At 43.6% G+C, this 23,053-nt stretch overlaps 1 protein-coding gene across 9 annotated transcripts in view; it reads left to right on the forward strand.

The window, feature by feature from the left end:
• The window catches only part of gtf2ird1 (GTF2I repeat domain containing 1), a 215,490-nt gene that overhangs the window by 66,683 nt on the left and 125,754 nt on the right, over positions 1-23,053 (forward strand). For 8 of the 9 annotated variants that reach the window (XM_060847791.1, XM_060847794.1, XM_060847796.1 and 5 more), the window contains 2 exons: positions 323-639; positions 17,701-17,799. In XM_060847791.1, the coding sequence (XP_060703774.1) occupies positions 323-639; positions 17,701-17,799 (416 nt within the window). The remainder of the gene's footprint in view (positions 1-322; positions 640-17,700; positions 17,800-23,053) is intronic. The other variant, XM_060847795.1, reaches the window with a different exon arrangement.

Consider the following 23,053-nt stretch of genomic DNA (forward strand, 5'->3'; position numbering starts at 1 on the left):
AAGCCAAAGTTAATCTGAGATGCAAATACTTGTAGATCTGAAGCTTTACACACTCCTGTCTTTTGACGGTGAAATTATGAGCCGGAGAGTTGCGATATTAGTAGAAGTACTTTTGAGTTCTTCCGAATTGTACACTGGCCTCCTCAAATCCAGAGATTCCCCAGTGTAAGATATGCCCCTTATCTGTGGTTCCTCAATCTCAATATATGAGAGCTCCAGTCTGAGTCCCAGTGCATGTACGTGTCTCATGTGTTTTAGAGTTTAAAGCTGCCTTGTCATGGGAGCTCAGTGAACTTCTCATCTTCCCCTCTGTTTGCTCCAGGTCAATCGATGAGAATCTCCAGGAGGTGAGGACCCATGTGGACCGGGATCGGGAAATCCAGCCTGGGAAAAGTACTTGTGATTTTAATCGGGAGAGTCCGGTGGCTAAAGTATCCAATCAGGACGCAAGCAACGGACGGTCACCACCACAATTTCTTTATGACCTCCCAGGCTCCAGGATTCCATTGGATTTAAACCAGGACCTTTTGACTATGAGGCCGACAGCAAATCTGAACCACTGCCTTTCACCCACTGGAGCCTCTATTATGATGGACTCGAATAAGCTCACTCCTGCTCGAGACTGCGCTGATGATACTGGTAAAAGCCTTTTATATTCACACCAGCAGCGCTTGGTTTAAAGAAAACAACAGTTAAAGCCCTGGGGGATTGTCATGTGCAGATTGGCCAGTATCAGGAGATCTGCAAAGTTTCTGTTGTTCCCCTGGATTCCACCCCCACACTCTACCCAAAACAGCTAGAGCACAGTTAGTGTCAGCGTGTAGCTAATTCCACCATATCTAACCATACAATACAGAAGAGGCCATATGGCCTATTGATTCTGCCCTGTAAATGTACATTAATCACATCAGTGCCAGCACTTGGCCCATCAGTCCTCATACTTGTGAGGGTTTCTACCTCAACAACCTTCCCAGGCAGCGTGTTCCACATTTCCATCATTCTCCTGAATGCAGAAAAAAAATCCTTTCATTCCCTTTAAACCTCCTGCCTTTCAGGTATGCCCCCTTGTTATTGACCTTTCAACACAGGGGAACCGCTGTTTTCTATTCATCCTGTCCATGTCCCTCATAATCTTATACATCTCTGTCGGGTCCCATCTCAGCCTTTTCTGCTTCAAAGAAAACAACCCAAGCTTATCCAGTCTCTTTTCATAACTAAACTGCTTCACCCCAGGCAACATCCTGGTGAATCTTCTCTGTACTCGCTCCAGTGCAGTCACATCCTTCCTATAATGCAGTGACCAGAACCGTACACAATACTCCAGTATTTTTTTGTCCAGTTCCAACATTACCGCCCTGCTTTTACAATCTATACCATGACTGATAAAGGCAGGTCATAGACTCCTATGCCTTCTTAATGACCCTATTAATCTGTTTTGCTGCCTTCAGGGATCGGTGGATAATCTTCCTAGTGACCTGCCATTCATTGAATACTCCCTTATTACTTTTTCCAAAGTACATCACCTTCCACTTAGCAAGGTTAAACTCCATCTGCCACTGATCTGCCCATCTCACCAACCTGTTTACATCCTCCTGCAATCTAACACATCTCTCCTCATGGTCAACCACCCAGCCAGACACTGTCATCCACAAATTTACTTATTCCCCTCTCAACGATTTCTTCTATAGTGTTCGCATATGTTGTTAACAATAAGAGACCCAGCACTGATCCCTGGGGTATGCCATTGAACACTGACCTCCAGTCACTCAAACAGCCTTCTACTACAATCTCTGTCTCTTGACATGAAGCCAATTTTGGATCCAACTTGACAAGTTACCTGAGACCCTTTGTGCTTTTACCTTCTTTATCACTCTCCCACATGGGACCTTGTTAAAGGCTTTGCTGAAATCCATATAAACATATCAACTCCACTAATCTCATCCACACACCCGGTCACCTCCTTGGTAAATTCAGTCAAATTTGTTAAACGTGACCTCCCTCTGACAAAGCCATGCTGACTACCTGTGATCAAACCTTGCCTCTGAGTGGAGATTAATTCTCTTTTTTTCAGAAATTTTCTCCAACAGTGTTTCTGTGATCTGTAAGTCCCTGGTTTATCCCTATTACCCTTGAAAAGCGGAACCACATTAGCTGTCCTCCGGTCCTCTTTCACCACCCCTGTGGTCAGAGTCCCTGGGATTTCCTCCCACGGCAGCCTGGGATATGAATCATCCAGCTTTGTTCACGTTTAAGCCTGCCAAAACCTCCTTACTCCTTGTGTCAATCTGCTCAAGAGCCTCCCAGAGCCTCTCCCTGAATTGTGTATTGATAGTCGTCTTCTCGTGAGTGAAGATACACAGGAGGTATTAATGTCCTGAACTAACATCCTCTAGCTCCACACACAGATTGCCCTCTTGATCCCTAATAGGCTCTTTTCATTCCCTGGTTATCTTTCCCTTGATATACTTATGGAATGGCCAAAGCTTAAATGAAAGAATTATCTCCTTTATGGAATTCTCCCTAATTTTGCCAGCAAGCGTTTTGCATAGCCCCCCCCGCCCTTTGTTCTAACTGCATTCTTAAGTTTCCCTGCGCTTTCTATACTCCACTGAGGCTTCTGTTGATTTGCTCCTGTTTGTACCTATTAAAAACCTTCTTATCCAGCCCTGAATATTCCTCAATGTCCAGGGTTCTCTGGGCTCATATGTTTCATCCTAAAGGGAATGTGCTGGCTCTATACTCTCACATTTTGAATGACCTCCCCATTGTTCTGCCATAGATTTACACAAAAGTAGTTTCTCCCTGTCTAGTTTGGCCAGATCCTGCCTTATTATAATAAAATCTGGCTTCCTCGATCCAAATCCACTAAAATGCTCTCTGACTGCCCCCTAGCTCCAGCTGTGCACCGAACCTTGTTAAACCTTCCACGTTTTGATATTAAAAAGCTCTCCTGGATAAGTTTTAAAAATTCAGCTCCCTCTTAAACCCTTTCACACTATCACCATTCCAAATAATGTTGGGGGAAGTTGAAAACATTAATCAAACTATTTTATTGGTTTTACACACCTCATTGAGTTGTTTCCATATCTGGTCCTTTATTGCTCCCTGTCAGTTTAGGGTCTACCATACACTCCCAGCAATGTGACTGTCCCCAGTGATTGCTTTTCCTACCATTTCCCCAGCCCCTCCTCGGCCTCGCTGGAATTGAAATAAACGACATAGATGGGCAATTTGCATATGATTTCCTGGTATAGTGGATGGCCAAAGCTTAAGGAACCACCTGCTTTATGTCCAATTGAAAGAAATTTGTTTTGGTTGAGAAGTAGGCAGCACGATGGCTCAGTGGTTAGCACTGCTGTCTCCTGAGGGACCCTGGTTCGATTCCACCCTCAGTCGACTTTGCAAACTCCACCCATTCTCCCCCTATGTCTGTGCGTGGTTCCATCGGGTGCTCTGGTTTCCTCCCACACTCCAAAGATTAGGTGGGATTGGCCATGCTGAGTTGCCCACAGTGCCCAGGTATGTGCAGGCTAGATGGGTTAGCCACAGTAAAATGCGAGGTTACAGGGATACGGTGGTGGGCTGGTGCAGACTCGATAGGCCAAACGGCCTCTTCTGCACGGTAGGGATTCTGTGATTCTAAGTTGAGACTGAAGAGCCCATTAGTCTGAGTTGAATTTAATTCCTGGGTCTAAGAGATGAATTCTTAGTGCCCACCTCACCTTTTACCACTGATTTTTGTCCCTCTGCTCCTGACATTTCTGAATCACCAGTTTCCGCCCTGATTTTGCCTTTGTTGCTGCATGCTGCCAAACCTAACTGGGGGTATGACGGGGACCAGTGTGGGGAGTGCAGTGATATGACTGGCAGGTTGTGATAGGCTTTGAATGCCGGCAAAGACATTGTGCCGTGGGTCATCCCGAGTAAGTGCAGAAACTTGAACTTTGTCTGCTAGGTGGCATTGATATGAGTCTGATTTACATCTTGTGCCAATTCTAAACTGGGTGTTTGACAAGATGGTAGAACTGGTGCAGTCCGAGAGTGCTTTAAAGAGAAGCAAAATATTCCAAAATTATCAGGTGAATGGTTGTGTGCGTGGATACAGTATTTTTTCGAAACTGGGAACACAAACCTAACATCCTCTGAGCCATTTTTTTTGTCTGTTTTTATTACCAGTGCTGTCATCTCGACCTGCACACCAGCCCCATTCACATGTTCCAGTCTTACAGCTAGCATTTAAAAGGCTTTGAGGCAAAGCCAGTTCTGTTTGACCAGTAGTCTCCTGTGGTTATGGGATATTAATTGAAAACCTGCCAACACTGAAGGAAGAAATTCAGAGCTTTGTAAAATGTTAAGGAGGAAGATTGTGCCATTTAGTGGAGTTTTGAGGCATGCTGCCTTATCAATATTTGATTAATTTACACAGAAATGGTTCACGTATGTCACAATTATTTCAACAGCCTTTATATTTTCAATGCAGTGGCTGTACTTTGTGGGGTGCTTGCAGTCTGAAGCCTCATACTTTACAGTTAATGAATAGAAATGACTTTGTCTTTTTGAAGTATGACACAACACTAACTCTGTCCCAATAGTTGATTAGATAAGTACAGTGCCAGGCAAAATTCTGATCCTTCCAGACAAGCTTTAGGTCCAGTAGCTGGTCTCTGTCATTCTCAGGAGTTGCAGAGCCCCTGCCCACCTTTCCACCCCGGTATATCTGAGTATGCCTCAACCAGGGCTCCACTTTTCCCTGGCTATTTGCCTGTGCCCGTCCTCAGCTAGACCGTGGGTGATGTGGAGTCTGCCACGCGAGACAGGATTTGAAACAAAAACTCCCCCTCCTGCTGCTAAGGAAATGGACCAGTTCATTGGCTAAATTTAAAGATGACCTCAGTAAGTCAAGAAAGGAAGAGCGTGCTTTGATATTTCACTGTTTGTATCCTCAGGATGTAACGCACCATTTCATAATCCAGTGAGCCACTCTACTGGATGGACAGTAACTGCTGCTATGGTTATGTCATTGAATACTGCACCCAGTTTGTACACAGCATGGTTGCACAAGCAGCAGATTAATATCAGCAATTGTCATCTCTCTCTTGAAAATTCTCAGCAAGGATTAATGTGGCCTGAGGTACCGGGAGAGCAACATGGTCTTTAGCACCTACCATGGGAATCTCCAAGCTCTGAGTCAATTCAGCTTGACAGGGCAGCATTCCTCCAACACTGCACTGAAATGCCAGTCTTGATTGGCACTTGGCATGTACGCTTCCATTAAATTTGTGTGGAAAATCAGCGGTTACTTTGATTATACATTTAAACGGGGTTTCCAATGATCTCCTGCTGAAATTATGGCAGAAATGTTTCTCTGGTGTGATCAATGATCTGGAATATGTGACAATCCTCCACCACCAACTTTGAGGTGAGAGAGAGCTATCAATCAAGCTGGATGGAAATCTAAAGGAGATTTGCTTCAGATTGAATCTTGGGTGAGGGCTCCTGCTATATACCTTGTGTCGCTGACCCAACCTTTGTGGCAAAGCAGTATTTCTTCAGATCACTGTTTCATTCACGTCCAGTGTAGCGTACTGTCTGAGAAAAGTCAACTACCAGAGAGTATGGTCTCACAAGATCGTTCACAAGAAAATTGTGAACACCCATCAATAGGGAAGTTCTTAACGTTGCAGAAAACAAATATATTTAACTTATTGTAAAGAAAAAATGTAAATTGTAACCCTGAGGACAGATAATTGAGAGCCTACAGGAGCAGAAGATATTAAATTGTCACTGCAGCAGAAATACCAAACCTACCCTCTCATAGATCAACGTTGAAAGGATAAATCATTGGTAATTATTAATCAAAATCATTAACAGTTGGTTTAGAAATCTTGTTAGTGGTTTATCTAACTCTTTATGGTTCTTTACAAAAGATATATTGCTGTATAAGTGCTGAACAGAAAACTTTTTAAAAAAAATCCAATTATCAATATGTTGCAATGCATCTCCATTTGAGATTACCTGGAAGAGTGCAGTGTGCAAAGTGTTCTCCACAGTTATTGCATGCAGCAAAGCCTAAAGGTAGGTCCAATGAGAATAGCCTACTGGAATGGTTTATGAATGGCCTCCCCACATCTTGCAGAACAGTCGAGCGGTTAGTAAATGTGCTGTAGTGTGGACTTCTTTTTTTAAAAAAGCGTTTTAGCTATTGTATCTTATGGGATGGGTGAAGTAATTACTAAGAATTACATTGTTGAGATGTGGTTGAATCTTTTGTGGCTGTGCTTATTGTGAATGAGAGGAAATGTCTTTGTTGTAACAAGCCATAATGGTGAGTTGGCATCGGTGACTCCCACAACAGTGCCACCAACGAGCGGAGGTCTCGACTGAAAGTGTCACGTCATGACCTTTTAGAAGTGACAGAGCTAGGCAATATCATCACATCCTAAAAAGGCATCAGGATGGGTATATGAATAGGAAGGGTTTAGAGAGAGATGGGCTAAATGCTGGCAAATGGAACTAGATTAATTTAGGATAGCTGGTCAGCGTGGATGAGTTGGACCAAAGGGTCTGTTTCTGTGCTGTACATTTCTATGAGTTTATTGCCAATACCACAAAGCATCATTGAATTGTGACAACAGGAAATGGGCTTGACAAATAGGAAATCTTCAGAACGTGTTGTTATTCTCCTGTGGAGGTGCACACGAGGGGTCAAGACAAGAATTGAGTAAAGGAGTGAGCTGGACCAGGGCATATAGATTTAATTCCGTTTTCATTTTGAATTTGTACAATTTGTTCTTGCTTTAGATTTCAAGTTTTTAACTCCTGTATCAAAGGAAACTCCCTTTGTAATCGTGTCACTTTTTAATTACATCTTCCCTGCAGGGGTACTGTTGTAGTTACTATTATAAAGTGGGGCATAGGAATCTATATGATGGAGGAAACATTGTCAGGAAATCTGTATGGATTCAAGATGATTGTGACAGATACATTACACCAATCAAGTAAGTACAGAAGAGTAAAAGTGTGCACACATGAGCAGCATAGAGTCAAAGAGATGTACAGCACAAAAACAGACCCTTCGGTCCAACTCATCCATGCTGAACAGATACCCTAGTAAATCTAGTCCCATCAGCCAGCAATTAGCCCATATCCCTCTAAACCTTTCCAATTCATCTACCTGTCCAGGTTCCTTTTAAATGTTGTAATTGTACCAGCCTCCACCACTTCCTCTGGCAGCTAATTCCATACATGCACCACCCACACATTAAAAGGTTACTCCTTGGGTCCCTTTTAAATCTTTCCCCTCTCAAGAAATCTTTTTTTCTAATCACCAGCTGTATGAATAGTCTGTGTACTGAAAGTACTTCACAAAATGTCATTCATATTTCCTGCTCACATCTTGGTTCAGTTAACCCAGGATGACTCTGATAGCTGCTGTACATGAAAGGGTTAATACTGAGGCATGCCATTAGCACAGCCCATCTGCATGATGTTATATGGATCGTGGGGAGAACAGCTTAAGTTCTAAAATGAGTGCGATGTAACATCAAGTCGTGTCAAAGTTTCTCTAACAATGTCTTTCCTGTCAAAGTAACGAGTTGCTGACATGCAATGAACGATTCGTTGTTCAATACAAGAAACTCTTCGAATTAAACAGGAGGTGGCTTCCCTCTACCACACTAAGCAGACAGACCCTGAGACTCACTACACTTGGAGGATTACAGCCACCACCCTTCACTGTGAGCAGCAGCTGAGACAGTGCCATAAGCTGGCATGGCTGTACGACAGGAGGTGAGGTCTCGTGGCTCAGACTTTGTCTGTTTCTCTCATTCTCAGATGAGAGGATCAAATGTCCCTTTGGTCTTTAAGCTGCCTGCAATACATTATTAATGCTTGACATTTCCTTTGACTGGGAGTCTCATTTCCTCCTTGAATGAGCCATAGTTGAAAGATGTTCACATCAGAAGGACTCTTCCTGGCACATGAAAGCTGGATTGGAATTGAAAAACGAAGCTATTTCCTGGTTGTCTGATACGGTGGAGCTCAGAGACCAATTTACAGCTGCCCCGCCCTGAACTTTACATTCAAACCGAGCAGAATGTACACATTTACCTTCCTGTACAAAGTGCATCTATCTTTAACTATACAGAGTTCCATTTGTCTCTGACATAGAAAGGATAGAAAAGGGAGGCAAGAGAGGAGGGACAGTGGCGTTTTTGATGTGGGATAGCACTACTACTGTACTTAGGGAGGATATTCCTGGAAATACATCCAGGGAAGTTATTTGCGTGGAACTGAGAAATAAGAAAGGGATGATCACCTTATCGGCATTGTATTATAGACCCCCCCCAATAGTCAGAGGGAAATTGAAAAACAAATTTATAAGCCGATTTCAGTTATCTATAAGATTAATAGGGTGGTTATGGTAGGGGATTTTAACTTTCCAAACATCGACTGGGACTGCCATAGTGTTAAGAGTTTAGATGGAGTGGAATTTGTTAAGTGTGTGCAAGACAATTTTCTGATTCAGTCTGTGGATGTACATACTAGAGAAGGTGCAAAACTTGACCTACTCTTGGGAAATAAGGCAGGGCAGGTGACTGAGGTGTCAGTAGGGGAGCACTTTGGGGCCAGTGACATAATTCTCTTAGTTTTAAAATCGTGATGGAAAAGGATGGACTCGATCTAACAGTTGAAGTTCTAAATTGGAGAAAGGCTAATTTTGATGGTATTAGGCAAGAACTTTCAAAAGCTGATTGGGGGCAGCTGTTTGCAGGTAAAGGGACAGCTGGAAAAAGAGAAGCCTTCAGAAATGAGCTAACAAGAATCCAGAGAAAATATATTCCTGTCAGGGTGAAAGGAAAGCCTGATAGGTATAGGCAATGCTGGATGACTAGAGAAATTGAGGGTTTGGTTAAGAAAAAGGAGGAAGCATGTGTCAGGTATAGACAGCAGAGATTGAGAGAATCCTTACAAGAGTATCACGGCAATAGGAGTGTACTTAAGAGGGAAATCAGGAGGGCAGAGAGGGGACATGAGATAGCTTTGACAAATAGGGTTAACGAGAATGCAAAGGGTTTTCACAAATACGTTAAGGACAAAAGGGTAACTAGAGAGAGAATAGGGCCCCTCAACTTTCCAAACTAGGAAAAAGTGAGGTCTGCAGATGCTGGAGATTAGAGTCGAGAGTGTTGTGCTGGGAAAGTACAGCAGGTCAGAAAGCATCTGAGGAGCAGGAGAATCGATGTTTTGGGCATAAGCCCTTCATCAGGAATGAGGCTTGCAGGTGGGCCTGAGAGATAAATTGGGGGGGGTGGGGTGGGTTGGGGGGGTTGGGGGATGAAGGTGAAGGTGAGGGAGAAGGTGATATGTCAGAGCAGGGCAGTGATGGACAGGTCTAGAGGGTGGTGCCGAGTTGGAGGCTTGGCACTGCAATAATGTGTGCGAGGAGAAATGAGGAAGCTGTTGAAATCTGCATTTATTCCGTGTGGTTGCAGGGTCCCAAGGCAGAATATGAGGCGTTCTTCCTCCAGGTGTCGGGTGGTAACAGTTTGGCAGTGGAGAAGGCCCAGGACCTGCACATGGGAGGAGGATTTGAAGTGCTCAGTCACTGGGTGGTGGGGTTGATGGGTGCAGGTGTTCCAGAGATATTCTCTGAAACGATCCGCAAGAAGATGTCCTGTCTCCCCAATGTAGAGGAGAACATATCAGGTGCAACGGATGCAGTAGATGACATTAGTAGAGGTACAGGTAAATTTCTGACGGCTGTGGAAGGACCTTTTGGGGCCTTGGACGCAGGTGAGGGGAGTGGCATGGGCACAGGTTTTGCACGTGTTGCGGTGGCAGGGAATGGTGTCAAGAGTTGGATGTGGTTTTGTGGCGGCGTAGACCTGACGAGGAAGCTGTGAAGGGAATGGTCTCTCTGGAACACTGTTAGGGACAGGGAGGGAAGTATATCTTTGGTGGTGGGATCCATCTGGAGGAGGCGGAATCCATCTGGAGGAGGCGGAAGTGGCAAAGGATGATGCGGTGTAAGCGGAGGTTGGTGTGGTGGAAGGTGAGGTGTAGAGAAGAATCAGAGAACAGATGTGGCAGAGGCACAGGCGAAAGAGGTAGCCATGGGCACCCACATGAGACCCACCTATGCCTGTCTGTTTGTCGGGTACGTGGAACAGTCCATCTTCAGCAGTTATACCGGCACCACTCCTCACCTGTTCCTCTGCTACATCAATGACTGCATCGGCACCACCTTGTGCTCCCACGAGGAGGTTGAACAGTTCATCAACTTTACCAACACCTTCCACCCCGACCTCAAATTCACCTGGACCATGTCGGACACCTCCCTCCCCTTCCTGGACCTCTCCATCACCGTCTCTGGCGACTGACTAACCATAGACGTCTATTACAAGCCCACCGACTCCCACAGCTACCTGGACTACCCTCCTCCCACCCTACCTCTTGTAAAAACGCTATCCCTTAATTCCAATCCATCTGCCTCTGCCACATCTGTTCCCAGGATGACCAATTCCACCTTAGAAAGCCCCAGATGGCCTCCTCCTTCCAGGATCACAAGTTCCCTTCCCACGTAGTTGACGATGCCCTCCAGTGCATTTCCTCCACTTCACGCCCCACTGCCCTTGAACCCACCCCTCCCAATGCAACAAGGACAGAACCCCCCCTGGTCTTCACCTTCCACTCTACCTCTGCAGACATTGTATCATCCTCCGCCACTTCCATTACTTTCTAATGAACCCCACCACCAGAGATATATTTTCCTCCCTATCCCTATAAGTGTTCCAGAGGGGCCATTCCCTCTGCAACTCCCTCGTCAGGTCCTTGCCCCCCACAAGCCCACATCCCACTCCTGGCACCGCAGCACATGCAAAACCTGCACCCACGCTACTCCCCTCACCTCTATCCAAGGCCACAATGGATCCTTTCACATCCGTCAGAGTGTACCTCTCCCAATGTCATCTACAGCATCTGTTGCACCCGGTGTGGTCTCCCCTGCATCGGGGAGATAGGACACCTTCTTGCGAATCGTTTCAGCGAACCTCTCTGGGACACCCACACCTACCAACCCCACCGCCCCGTGGCTGAACACTTCAACTCCCCCTCCCACTCCCTCAGGGACATGCAGGTCCTGGGCCTTCTCCACTGCCAAACCGTTACCATCCGACGCCTGGAGGAAGAACGCCTCGTATTCTGCTTTGGGACCCTGGGATAAATGTAGATTTCAACAGCTTCATCATTTCCCCTCCCCCCACATTATCCCAGTCCCAAGCCTCCAACTCGGCTCCGCCCTCTGGACCTGTCCATCACTACCCCCTCTGACTAATCACCTTCATCTACCTATTGCTTTCCCAGCTACCTTCCACCCTGCTCCCATTTATCTCTCAGCACCAGCCCACAAGCTTATGCCCGAAAAATTGATTTTCCTGCTCTTCAGATGCTGCCTGACTTGCTAATCAGCAACATACCCTCGACCCCTCAAAGATCAGTAAGGCAGACTATGTGTGGAGCCGCAGGAGATGGGGGAGATACTAAATGAGTATTTTGCATCAGCATTTACAGTGGAGAAGGATATGGAAGATATAGAATGTGGGGAAATAGATGGTGACATCTTGGAAGATGTCCATATTAACAGAGGAGGAAGTGCTGGATGTCTTGAAATGCACAAAACTGGATAAATCCCCAGGACTTGATCAGGTGTAATCTAGAACTCTGTGGGAAGCTAGAGAAGTGATTGCTGGGCCTCTTACTGAGAGAATTGTATCATCAATAGTCACAGGTGAGGTGCCAGAAGACTGGAGGTTGGCAAACATGGTGCCACTGTTTAAGAAAGGTGGTAAGGACAAGCCAGGGAACTAAAGACCAGTGAGCCTGATGTCAGTGATGGGCAAGTTGTTGGAGGGAATCCTAGGGGCCAAGATGTACATATATTTGGAAAGGCAAGGATTGATCAGGGATAGTCCACATGGTTTTGTGCGTGGAAAATCATGTCTCGTGAACATGATTGAGTTTATTGAAGAAGTAACAAAGAGGATTGATGAGGGCAGAGCAGTAGATGTGATCTATATGAACTTCAGTAAGGCATTCGACAAGGTTCCCCATGGGAGACTGGTTAGCAAGGTTAGATCTCATGAAATACAGGGAGAACTAGCCAATTGGATACAGAACTGGCTCAAGGGTAAAAGACAGAGGATGGTGGTGGAGGTTTGTTTTTCAGACTGGAGGCCTGTGAGCAGTGGAGTGCCACAAGGATCGGTGCTGGGTCCTCTACTTTTTGTCATTTACATAAATTATTTGGATGCGAGCATAAGAGGTACAGATAGTTTGCAGATGACACCAAAATTGGAGGTGTAGTGGTCAGCAAAGAGGGTCACCTCAGATTACAACAGGATCTTGACCAGATGGGCCAGTGGGCTGAGAAATGGCAGATGGAGTTTAATTCAGATAAATGCGAGGTGCTGCATTTTGGGAAAGCAAACCTTAGCAGGACTTATACACTTAATGGTAAGATCGTAGAGAGTGTTGCTGAACAAAGAGACCTTGGAGTGCAGGTTCATAGCTCCTTGAAAGTGGAGTCGCAGGTAGTAAAGAAGGTGTTTGGTATGCTTTCCTTTATTGGTCAGAGTATTGAGTACAGGAGTTGGGAGGTCATGTTGTGGCTGTACAGGACATTGGTTAGGCCACTGTTGGAATATTGCGTGCAATTCTGGCTCCTTCCTATCTGAAAGATGTAGTGAAACTTGAAAGGGTTCAGAAAAGATTTACAAGGATGTTGCCAGGGTTGGAGGATTTGAGCTACAGAGAGGGGCTGATCAGGCTGGGGCTGTTTTCCCTGGAGCATCGGCGGCTGAGTGGTGACCTTATAGAGGTTTACAAAACCATGAGGGCCATGGATAGGGTAAATGGACAAATCCTTTTCCCTGAGGTTGGGGAGTCCAGAACTAGAGAGCATAGGTTTAGGGTGAGAAGGGAAAGATATAAAAGAGACTTAAGGGGCAATGTTTTCACGCAGAGGGTAGTGAGTGTATGGATTGAGCTGCCAAAGGAAGTGATGGAGGCTGGTACAATTACAGAATTTAAAAAGCATCTGAGTGGATATATGAATAGGAAGGATTTAGAGGGATATGGACCAAATACTGTCAAATGGGACTAGATTTGATATCTGGCCAGCATGGACGAGTTGGACCCAAGGGTGTGTTTCCATGTTGTACATCTCCATGACATAATGGTAATGTCTATTAATGAGAAAACAGAGAGAATAAAGACAGAAATTGCTGGAAAAGTTCAGCAGGTCTAGCAGCATCTGTGAAGAGAAACTACAGATTTCTCGGTGACCCTTCCTGAGAACTGGCATCCACTGTTCTTTTGGTTTTTAAACAGGGAGAATAAGTTTGTAAATAGCTTGTAGAAATCATTACTTTAGGGTGATGGTAAGGACTGCACCAAAGTGAGAGCTGGGTCGCTCCCTTTGGGGGTCAGTGGGCGGAGTTCATTTCCTCTGAGGGAGGGAATATGGCGGCATGCAGCTGCCCTTCAATAAGTCAAACACTTGGCAAGAAATACAGCTGCTGTCACTGTGGTACTATAACTGTGCACAGAGAGTGATCTCAATATTCATTCCTTCTAGTCTCATAATCATTGTAAAGTTAGTAGATAGATTCTGTCTCCAGGATAGACATTTCTAATCAGCCTGTTGGTACATAACTCTGGAGCAGTTGGGTATGGAGCCTGTTCCTTCACTTCTAAACCAGGTCATTGTAGGTGTCCAAGTCTGTTGTCTGGTGCACACTGACCCACCTCAGAACCCTTTCTAATCCCCAAAGGTGATAGAGCTCATTACAAATTAATTTGCAGATCACTAAACCTGAGAATCCCTCTCAATGTTTTCAGCCTGGAATCAGGAGAATGTGAGGTAGGAGTCTGGGTCCTGCCTGTTTTGTCTTGATCCTGTTTATGAGACACTGTTGTTTGCGGAGGTGATTACATTACTGCTTACATGATGTGAAAGCAGTCAGTCGGGATGTTCATGGCCAGGTATTCAGATGAAGGCAGTTTGTCTCCCCTACACTATCCCCTCCTTATACATCATTTAACCAGACCCACAGACCAGAATTGAAAGCAATTGAGGCCTGTTCATTCACTGTAGTTGTCTTTAGGTGTGATGATGAACAAGACAGTAAATGGGATTCCTGCCTGGACTACACCTTCTCGATGACTGCCTTCCTCTCCAACCTCTGTCCTCAACAGAACTATTTCCCTGCCTTTTATCCTTTTAGGGCTAGATGACATTCCAGGTTAAAGGCATTACACCCAGAAATGTTTCCAAGCTATACCACCTTGACATGGTCGTTGTGATAGATGTCATTTTTTAAGGTTTACACATATTGCAGTTTGAGCTCCTAACACATGCTTAATATAGGTTATAGTACAGGTCACATGCATACTGAGGCATGCGTAGCTTATTGTGTGGTTTGCAAAGAAAGCTCATGTACTGTAACAAAGATCAAGTCGACAGACTGGACCAAAGCTGATTGTGAGGGATTGACAGAAGAACTTGGTGGAAATAAAAGTGCAGCAAAATTGGTGACCAGCAATGGGAAATTTTTTTTTAATAAAGTTAAACAGAGTTTGGGAGAAAATATATCCCACTTTAAGAAGAGAAAAAAGACTCCATTCTAGCTGGGCCCCTTGGCATAAAAATAGACAAAAGGGAGGAATGAAGGCTTCAGAAGGAGGTAAACATAAAGTACATAGAGAGCGAAGGAAAGCAGGCTAAGAGATTGGGAGAATTTTTAAAAAATTTTGATGATAAAGAGGAATGTCAAAAGTAAATCGCCAAAGAACAAGTCAAAATAGCATTTTTTTATTGATATAAAATATTTGACTATGATGGGAATAGACCCACTAAAGTCAGGATAATACCACAGATAATGGTATTGAGGTGACATAAATAGCAAATAATTCATTTAAACAGGGAGGCAGAACAAGTTGATATAGAGTCATAGAGATGTGCAGCATGGAAACAGACCCTTCAGTCCAACCCGTCCATGCTGACCAGATATCCCAACCCAATCTAGTCCCACTGCCAGCACCCAGCCCATATCCCTCTAAACCCTTCCTATTCATATACCCATCCAAATGCCTCTTAAATGTTGCAATTATACCAGCCTCCACCACATCCTGATGAGAAGAGCGAAAAGTGTATTTAAGATTTAACAACAATAAGGGTTATATTGATTTAATTGACACACTTGAAGATAAAACCCCGGTCTGGATGCAATACATTCACATTTTGAAAAAATGTATAGATCAGGTAGCAAAGACATTAATCCACGTATTTACTGTTTATTCAGAAAAGGTATTGAACATTACAGCGCAGTACAGGCCCTTCAGCCCTCGATGTTGCGCTGACCTGTCATAACAATCTGAAGCCCATCTAACCTACGTTATTCCATGTATGATTTGGAGATGCCGGTGTTGGACTGGGGTGTACAATGTTAAAAATCACACATCAGTTGGAATACACTTCTAACCCGAGAATGCAACTTTAAAAAGAAGGGTTTTGTGATTTACACATGAAAGAAGTGAAACTATCACTGTATTCCAACAGATGAAAGGCTTAACAGACAATCAATTTTTCAATGTATAATTTCAGTTACATCACACTGCAAATTTTTGCTATAAATTCTGTGTTACGATCAAGCCCTCCACAATCACCTGATGAAGGAGCATTGCTCCGAAAGCTAGTGTGCTTCCAATTAAACCTGTTGGACTATAACCTGGTGTTGTGTGATTTTTAACCTTATTCCATGTGCGTCCATATGTTTGTCCATAGACCCAGAGACTGGTGGTTCGCTTTTATTTAGCAAAGGGGCCAGAAAACAATCAGGAAATTACGGACTAGTCAGTTGACTGTCAGTGGGAGGAAAATAATGCAATCGCAGGAGCATATGGAAAAACACACAAATGAAAACTATAACAGTGAAACTCTGCATGAATGTCAAAAGGGAAAGTTTTTCTTTGACCAAACTTGCTGAATTTTTATTTTTGGAGGCAATGGCAAAGCAGTGAATGTAATTTTTCTGGGTTTGCAAGTGGCCTTCAGTAAGGAGCTGGGGATTGCCTGAATGAATAAGGTCAGAGATTCTGGAGTCAGGGAGTAGGATTCGCGAGCTGACTTTAAGACAAAAGCATAGGGTGGGAATAAAGGCTTTTTATTGACAGTAATGAGGGTAGGATTACTGCTGTTTTCAATTGACAGTAATAGTTTGGACTTTGGAATCAAAAACACAAGTTCTAAATTAGTAGATGACATTAAATTGGGAGTGCTAGCCAATTCAGTGGATGACTGCAACAATTTAGCATAACATGATGAAATTGTAGAATGAGTAAATAATTAGCAGATGAAGTTCAACATTGTTAAATGTCAGTCGGCACATTTAAATGAAATGAAGCCACTTATGACTTGGAAAGTGCAAGTCTCGAAAGGCGAGAGGAGCAAAGGGATCTTCAAATACAAATAAACCAGTCTATAAAATTGCTCCACAAATTGGCAAGGCCAAAAAGCTATAAACCAAGCAGTGGGTTTTCTCGAAATGAAGAGAGTTGATGAGGAAGTTGCACTACACCTGTATTAAACACTGGCCTGACCATACTGGGAGTATTGTTTGCAGGTGTAGTTATCTGCATTTGTGAAAAGGATCTAGAGGAATCGGAGAGGATGCAGGTTGATCCCAGAAATGCTTGGACACACCCGTGGGAAAGAAATGACCAGCTGAGTCTCTTCTTTCAAAGGAAAGAGTAAGGTGTCCTAATGAAGGCGTTCGAAATTATGAAAGATTTTGATACAGTGGATATAGAGAATACTTCTCCACTTAGGACCGAGAGAACATCTAGAATAACCATTAATGTCAGAGAGTCACCAAGAGTTCCAAAAGGGCCATCAGGGGAAAGTTTCTTACCCAGAGCAGTTAAAGAGGGGGGTTTGCTGCCACAGGGAGTGTAAGTTTCAGAGGGAGTTAGTGGAGTCTATGAAGAAAAGGGAATAAAGGATTATGATGGCAGATTTAGATGACAGATGGGACAATACTCAAGTGGAGTTTGAGCACTCACATGGTCTGGTTGGGTCAAATGGCCTGTTTCTGTATATCCTACAAAATGTATATAACATATTCTCCCTTACTGTTACACTGCTCCATTCTCCAGCAGTGTATCTATCCTGCCAGTGCTGGAACCCCATGTCCCTTGTCAGTGTAGCTATCTATTGTACCAGTGTCTATAGCTCCCACCTCTGTCTCTCCTCCCCTCGCACCCCCCTCTCTTGCCACCTCCTCTCTCTCTCGCCACCCTGTCTCTGCTGCTCTCTTCCCGTCCCACCCCATCTGCTCTCCATCCCCACTTTCCCAACCTTTCTCCTGCCCCCTCTCCCAGCCCCCCCCCCCCTCTCCCAGCCCCCTCTGCATCTCCTTTCATGAAGAAATGACCATGATTGCTGAGCAAAAAACAGGATGGAGCTTGGCAAAGGGGAGTTGCAGGAAGTAGTTGTAATTTAATCTTTTGGGAAAACTAGATACTCTGTCACATCCTGCAAAGTGGAGACAGGGATATCGATGAACTGGCTTCCTCCCTAGTCTGAGGACATATTTCCAGTATACTCCATCTCTGTGCTAACTGTGTTCTCCTCATTTCTAGGTAAAAATACAACAGGGTTTATTGGTGAACTCAGCAACATCTCTCAACATTCACACGTTTCAAAGCGGCTCCTTTTTTCTATAGTACACGATAAAGCAGGTAACACATTTTACATGTTCTCTCGGGAGCATAGACGGGAGGGGGTCATAACACATTGGTCAGTGGAGCAATGGGACCTTCATTAAGGGGAGCAGCACAGGATAATACTCACCAGACTCTCTGCTATGGCTTGTTAGGGGATGGGAGACATTAATGCACTGGAATAGCAAGATCCCAATGTGAGGCTAGCAGATGTGGTATTGTGGTTGTGCCACACAGACTGGCAGGTCCTGGGTTATCTCCAAGTGTAGCTGCCCGTCAGTACTATACATCTATTTGTGTTCTACATCAAACAGCACCTTTCCCTCAAAGTGGAACACCTGTACCAGCTTATCTGATCTGGAGGCTTCACGCAGAAACCAAGTGTCCAGCTGTATCAGTAGACTCCTGAACAGTAGCAGTGACACCAAACTCAGCAATACTCTCTGTATTTAACCTTCGAGCTTAATTAATGTTTCTGAGATTCCTTCTGACACCCACGTAGTTACGTTTTTGTATCTCGTGCTCTTTATTACACCTCTGAGCTGTTGCATCTCGCTGTTGCAGTAAGGTCCTGCAATGCTGGCGAATATTTCCTTGATGGGTTTCGTATCAGGTTGTCGAGCTGGCTTCTATAGCTGTACATCTTAAAGAGGTCAGCCGCATAACTAATGATTGCCTATTAAGTTTGGTCACTTAATAAGATTGTTTCGTGACAGTTATGTAACAGTATATTGTCCATTAAAACTCTTGGCACAACAGCAAGTTACCAATGGAACTGATGAACTGATAAAGCTTTATATCTCCCATCAATAATTGATGTGTGATCTATAACAATTGTATTTACAGTATTGCAACGTGAGTCATACAGTTTTAAAGCATGGTGAAATGTCCTTTGGCCCATTGTATCTGGGCCTGTCATCAATCAGCTATCTGTACTAAACCCATTTTCTTGCAGTTGGCCCAGATCCTTGCACGCTATGCCATTTGAAGTACTCATCTAAATACTTTTACATGTCTTGCGGGTGAAACAAAATGTGCGTCATTATCCCCAGCAAAGTATCGTGTTAATGTGTAACTCACTGGCCAGGACCAGCAACCAGGTCCGTACTCTTTTTACTAACAATTACACAGATATACAGTGGTATGTTACTCACTTTGTAACCATTAAGAGCCACTCGATGAAATATGTTTGTTTTCTCCCATATATCAGAGACCCTGGAATTAGTTTCACACTTTCACTAACTCAGCTAACAGCACGTACTGGAGTTTAAATCCTGACCCAAGTATTTCACTGCCATAAAGGGGCAGAGCCTACATACAGCAGGAGAACGTTGGTAACATAGATCGCAGGTGATGATATAAAACAGTCACGAGTGCTTTTCGAATTCCACGGTCTGGTTTTAACTTTGGGAAATTTTATAGATTGAAACGGTTTATAAAAAAGGACAAATCACTGGCTTGAAATGGCTGCAGCAATCACCTGACCACACATTAGACCCAGCTTTATATAGAAGAAACAAAATTGTCTGAATTAAAGCTAATATTTTTATGGGGGTGGTCTAAAACCGAACCCTGAAACTCGTCCACCTAGTCGGGCATGAAGAGATTTCTATCTCCTATTTCGATTTTGTTTTCATCTGTTTCAGCAGTTTCACTTTACTGGAGATGCAAGGAATCCTTCGCGATTGTCAAGCTTTGAAACAATGACCTTAAGCAGAGAAATACACAAACCCCCAACTTGTGTTTCAAGAAATACAAGTTTTTACAGATAGGGGAGTTGGACTTTTGACACAGAATTGGGACCAGAGAATTGGAAAAAATGCTTTCTCGGATTCTCCAGAAGGAGAATGCACAGCAACGCAACAAATTAAAAAGTAACATCAGACATCAAAGGCCAACAGAAATCTTCACTAAGGCTAATGACCCCAGACACCAATTAAACAACTGTGGTTTCAGGTTAAAACCTTATCCTATAATGACACCCTAAGCCGTACATTTCTTTCATCTTTCTTCAGTATCCTACTGGGACTCTCCTATTTACGTTTTGTGTTTGTGTGCGTCCACACCAGTTGTTACAAACTTATTACATTGTCTTGGAATTAATAGATAAGAAAATTCCACTTTCTTTCTACTCAAGAAAACCTTAAGAATTGAGTCCTTGCTGCCACAGTAGATATTGGATGACTATGTTTCTATCAGAGAGAGAAGTACCCCTCCTCACCTTGTTGCAACAATGTCAAAATGGTACAGTACAGTGGGACGCTCCTGTGATTCACAAAAAGGAATTGCTATTGTTTGTGCACATTTAAAAATTATATGTGCAGCTGAGAAAACCCAAGAGATGGTGCTCAATGTGATCTGTGCAGTGCAAAATGGGACTGGTTTCACTGGATGTAGGGCAAGCGTCAGATGAATACATATATACGTTTGTAATGGTAATGTTCAAGAGACCACCAGGTTAGTGGATATTATAACTGAACTTTTACTGTATTATCATATTATTTTAAATTAACTGACAAGGAAGTTGCTTAGGAATTTAAGCACCATTTCTTGCTACAATTTTTTAGAACCATCGAAACAATTTTCAAGGATAAAAAGAATGTTGAGATGGCCTGTGGGAGAGGGTGCCGATATGGAGCAGGTTGGTTGGTGGGTATAGACAGTGCTGAAAAAGTGGCAGGACATTAGATGTGTTTTTAGTGGAATGATAGTTCAGTGCTTGGAATTTGCTGGCTGCAGTACAGACTTGGCTGACCACATACATATGTTTTAACATTCCAATATCTGTAGCTTGCTGCTTTATTTTATTGTATGAGACAGGGTGGCGAGATGAATGTTCGGACTGCGTTTTAAATCAGATCCTGTGGGTCTTGGTTTTCCGATGTCAGATAGCAGTTGGAGTTAGGGTGAGCAGTGTTCCACAAAATGGTCACTCCTTTTGTCTCCAGAACACCTGGTGAGTGATATGAGTGAGTGAGGATCTGTTTCTGGATAATCTGTTCCTCGAGGGTGATATAATACTATTGGGTTAACACAGTGGGCAGGACAGTTCATGTTAGCCTGTTGAATAAAATCTGTGCAGTAAGTCCTTTGAAGTCACGTGCCAAGTTGTCAAGTGCACTCCACAGTGGGACATGGCTGACTACTGCTTGTAATTTTGTTTGAATTCCTGTAAATATGGGCCGACTTGAGGGAAAACTAACTGCAAGTATGAAGACTGTGTCTTTCTATTTTATTGTGTTTTTTAAAAACCAAGGAATTGCTACACTTTTTAAAAGCAACTTGCCTGGTACCCATTATTAGTGTTATGCATACTGCTATTTGTTAAGCAGTAGGTGAATAACTGCATGTTGACAGGAGCTGTGGACAAAGGGAGTTTTGGCCAGCGACATGTAGCTGATTGGTCTGTGGAGCAGTGAGACCAGCTGCCGATGACAAAGGCCTTCTGCCTACCAACAACCACGTGATTGGCTCCCAGATAGCTGAACAGCTTGATCATGTGACTGGTTAGAAGCCATCAGCCCTCCAAGAAGAATGGAACTGCCTTTTTTGTTATGCGTTTTTGAAAAAAGCCTGAAAAAAGATAGTTTATTTCCTCTGTCAAATTCTGTAAATTGTGTTTTTTTTAATCTAGTAAATCAAAGACGTCATAAGCGTGAACCATTTGCTATATGTGTCTTGCACACTGATGAAAGTGACTGAAGAATGGAGGTCAATCCAAAAGGATGATTTCAGGGAACTCTTTGTACAGCAACCACTGAGCTGCCTTCCCAGTCTTTCCCTCCATCCATATGTAAAAAAGAATATTTACATGTAGAGGGGAGTTCTATAAGAGGCGTAGCATTTTAAATAGTAGAATCACATGTAGGTGATTCATAATTGTTTATCTGCAGCTAGAATCTATTTGTGTGTCATATATAATCATTCTTGCTATGTACAGAAATTACTCCAAGTTTTCTGTCAAACTTGGTCTGATATTTGGGTAAATTAGTGAATTTTTGCACACATTTTATAAAATCTTTTAACTTTTGTGATCATTCCAGGAATAGTGAGTCTCAATTTCCAGTGCGCTACCCCTCCGTGAATCTTGAAACATCATCTGGGACAGGCGTAAGGGAATCTGAACCTCAAAGCTAATTATAGAAGCAGTCGCTGGGATCAAAACATCTTTCCAAAAGGGGAAATGTGGAAACGGTGAAATTTCGCTAAAGTTGTTACTGTGGATTGGGATGGTTTAAAGAACTGAAGGGCACTTGGGAATGGATGTAAATACTAGCTTTGCCAGCTATGTTGACAACACAAGATCAAATATAAAAACATTCTGATGGAATTTTTACCACTTCACTGATATTGCAATATACATACAACGCCCAGTGAGGTGAAACTTTCCTGTTCCGGCAAGTAACAATTTCCCTGTCGAGGACATTGACATGGAGCCTTTGGGGAGTAGTTTCCTCCACTACCCTCAGGGACCTGAACCTAGGCAAGACCCAGTGCCCTGGGAATTGTAGACTATCAGTCCTTACCTGGGAGCAGAGATGCAACATAATTGAGTCATGTCCTGCCTTTACTCACTTTTCACCTTGCCCCCAACAGTCTAGGAGCATTTTGAGACACCTCACTGCATCTATTAGTAATGAGTTAATAAATTTTATACAGTGGGCTGACAGAGCTTAATTTAGATAAATGTAAGGTGTTTCACTTTTTGATAAGACAAACCAGGGCAGGACTTATATAATTGAGGAGTGTTGCCGAGCAGTGAGACTTAGGATTTCAGGTGCATTGTCCCTTGAAAGTGGAGCCACAGGAAGGTAGGATGGTGTCGAAAGAGTTTGGCACACTTGCCTTCATTGGTCAGAACGTTGAGTATGAGTGTTGGGGTATCATGTTGTGGCTGTACAGGACATTGATGAGGCCACTTTTGGAATCTGTATTCAATTCTGGTCTCCCTGCTATAGGAAAGAGACTGGTTAAACTTGAAAGGGTGCAGAAAAGATTCATAAGGATGTTGCCGGGATTGTAGTGTTTAAGCTATAGAGAGAGGCTGAATGGGCTGGGGCTATCTTCCCCTGGAATGTCGGAGGCTGAGGGGTGTGACCTTATAAAGGTTTATAAAAATCATTAGGGTCATGGTAAGGCTGAATAGCCAAGGTCTTTTTCTTAGGGTAGAGGAGCCTAAAACTAGAGGGCAAAGGCTTCAGGTGAGAGGCCTTAAAAAAGATTTAAAAGGGATCTAAGGGGTAACTTTTTCACACAGAGGGTGGCATGTGTA

This window comes from Hemiscyllium ocellatum, chromosome 31, assembly GCF_020745735.1.
Source record: "Hemiscyllium ocellatum isolate sHemOce1 chromosome 31, sHemOce1.pat.X.cur, whole genome shotgun sequence".
Taxonomy (NCBI): Eukaryota; Metazoa; Chordata; class Chondrichthyes; order Orectolobiformes; family Hemiscylliidae; genus Hemiscyllium; species Hemiscyllium ocellatum.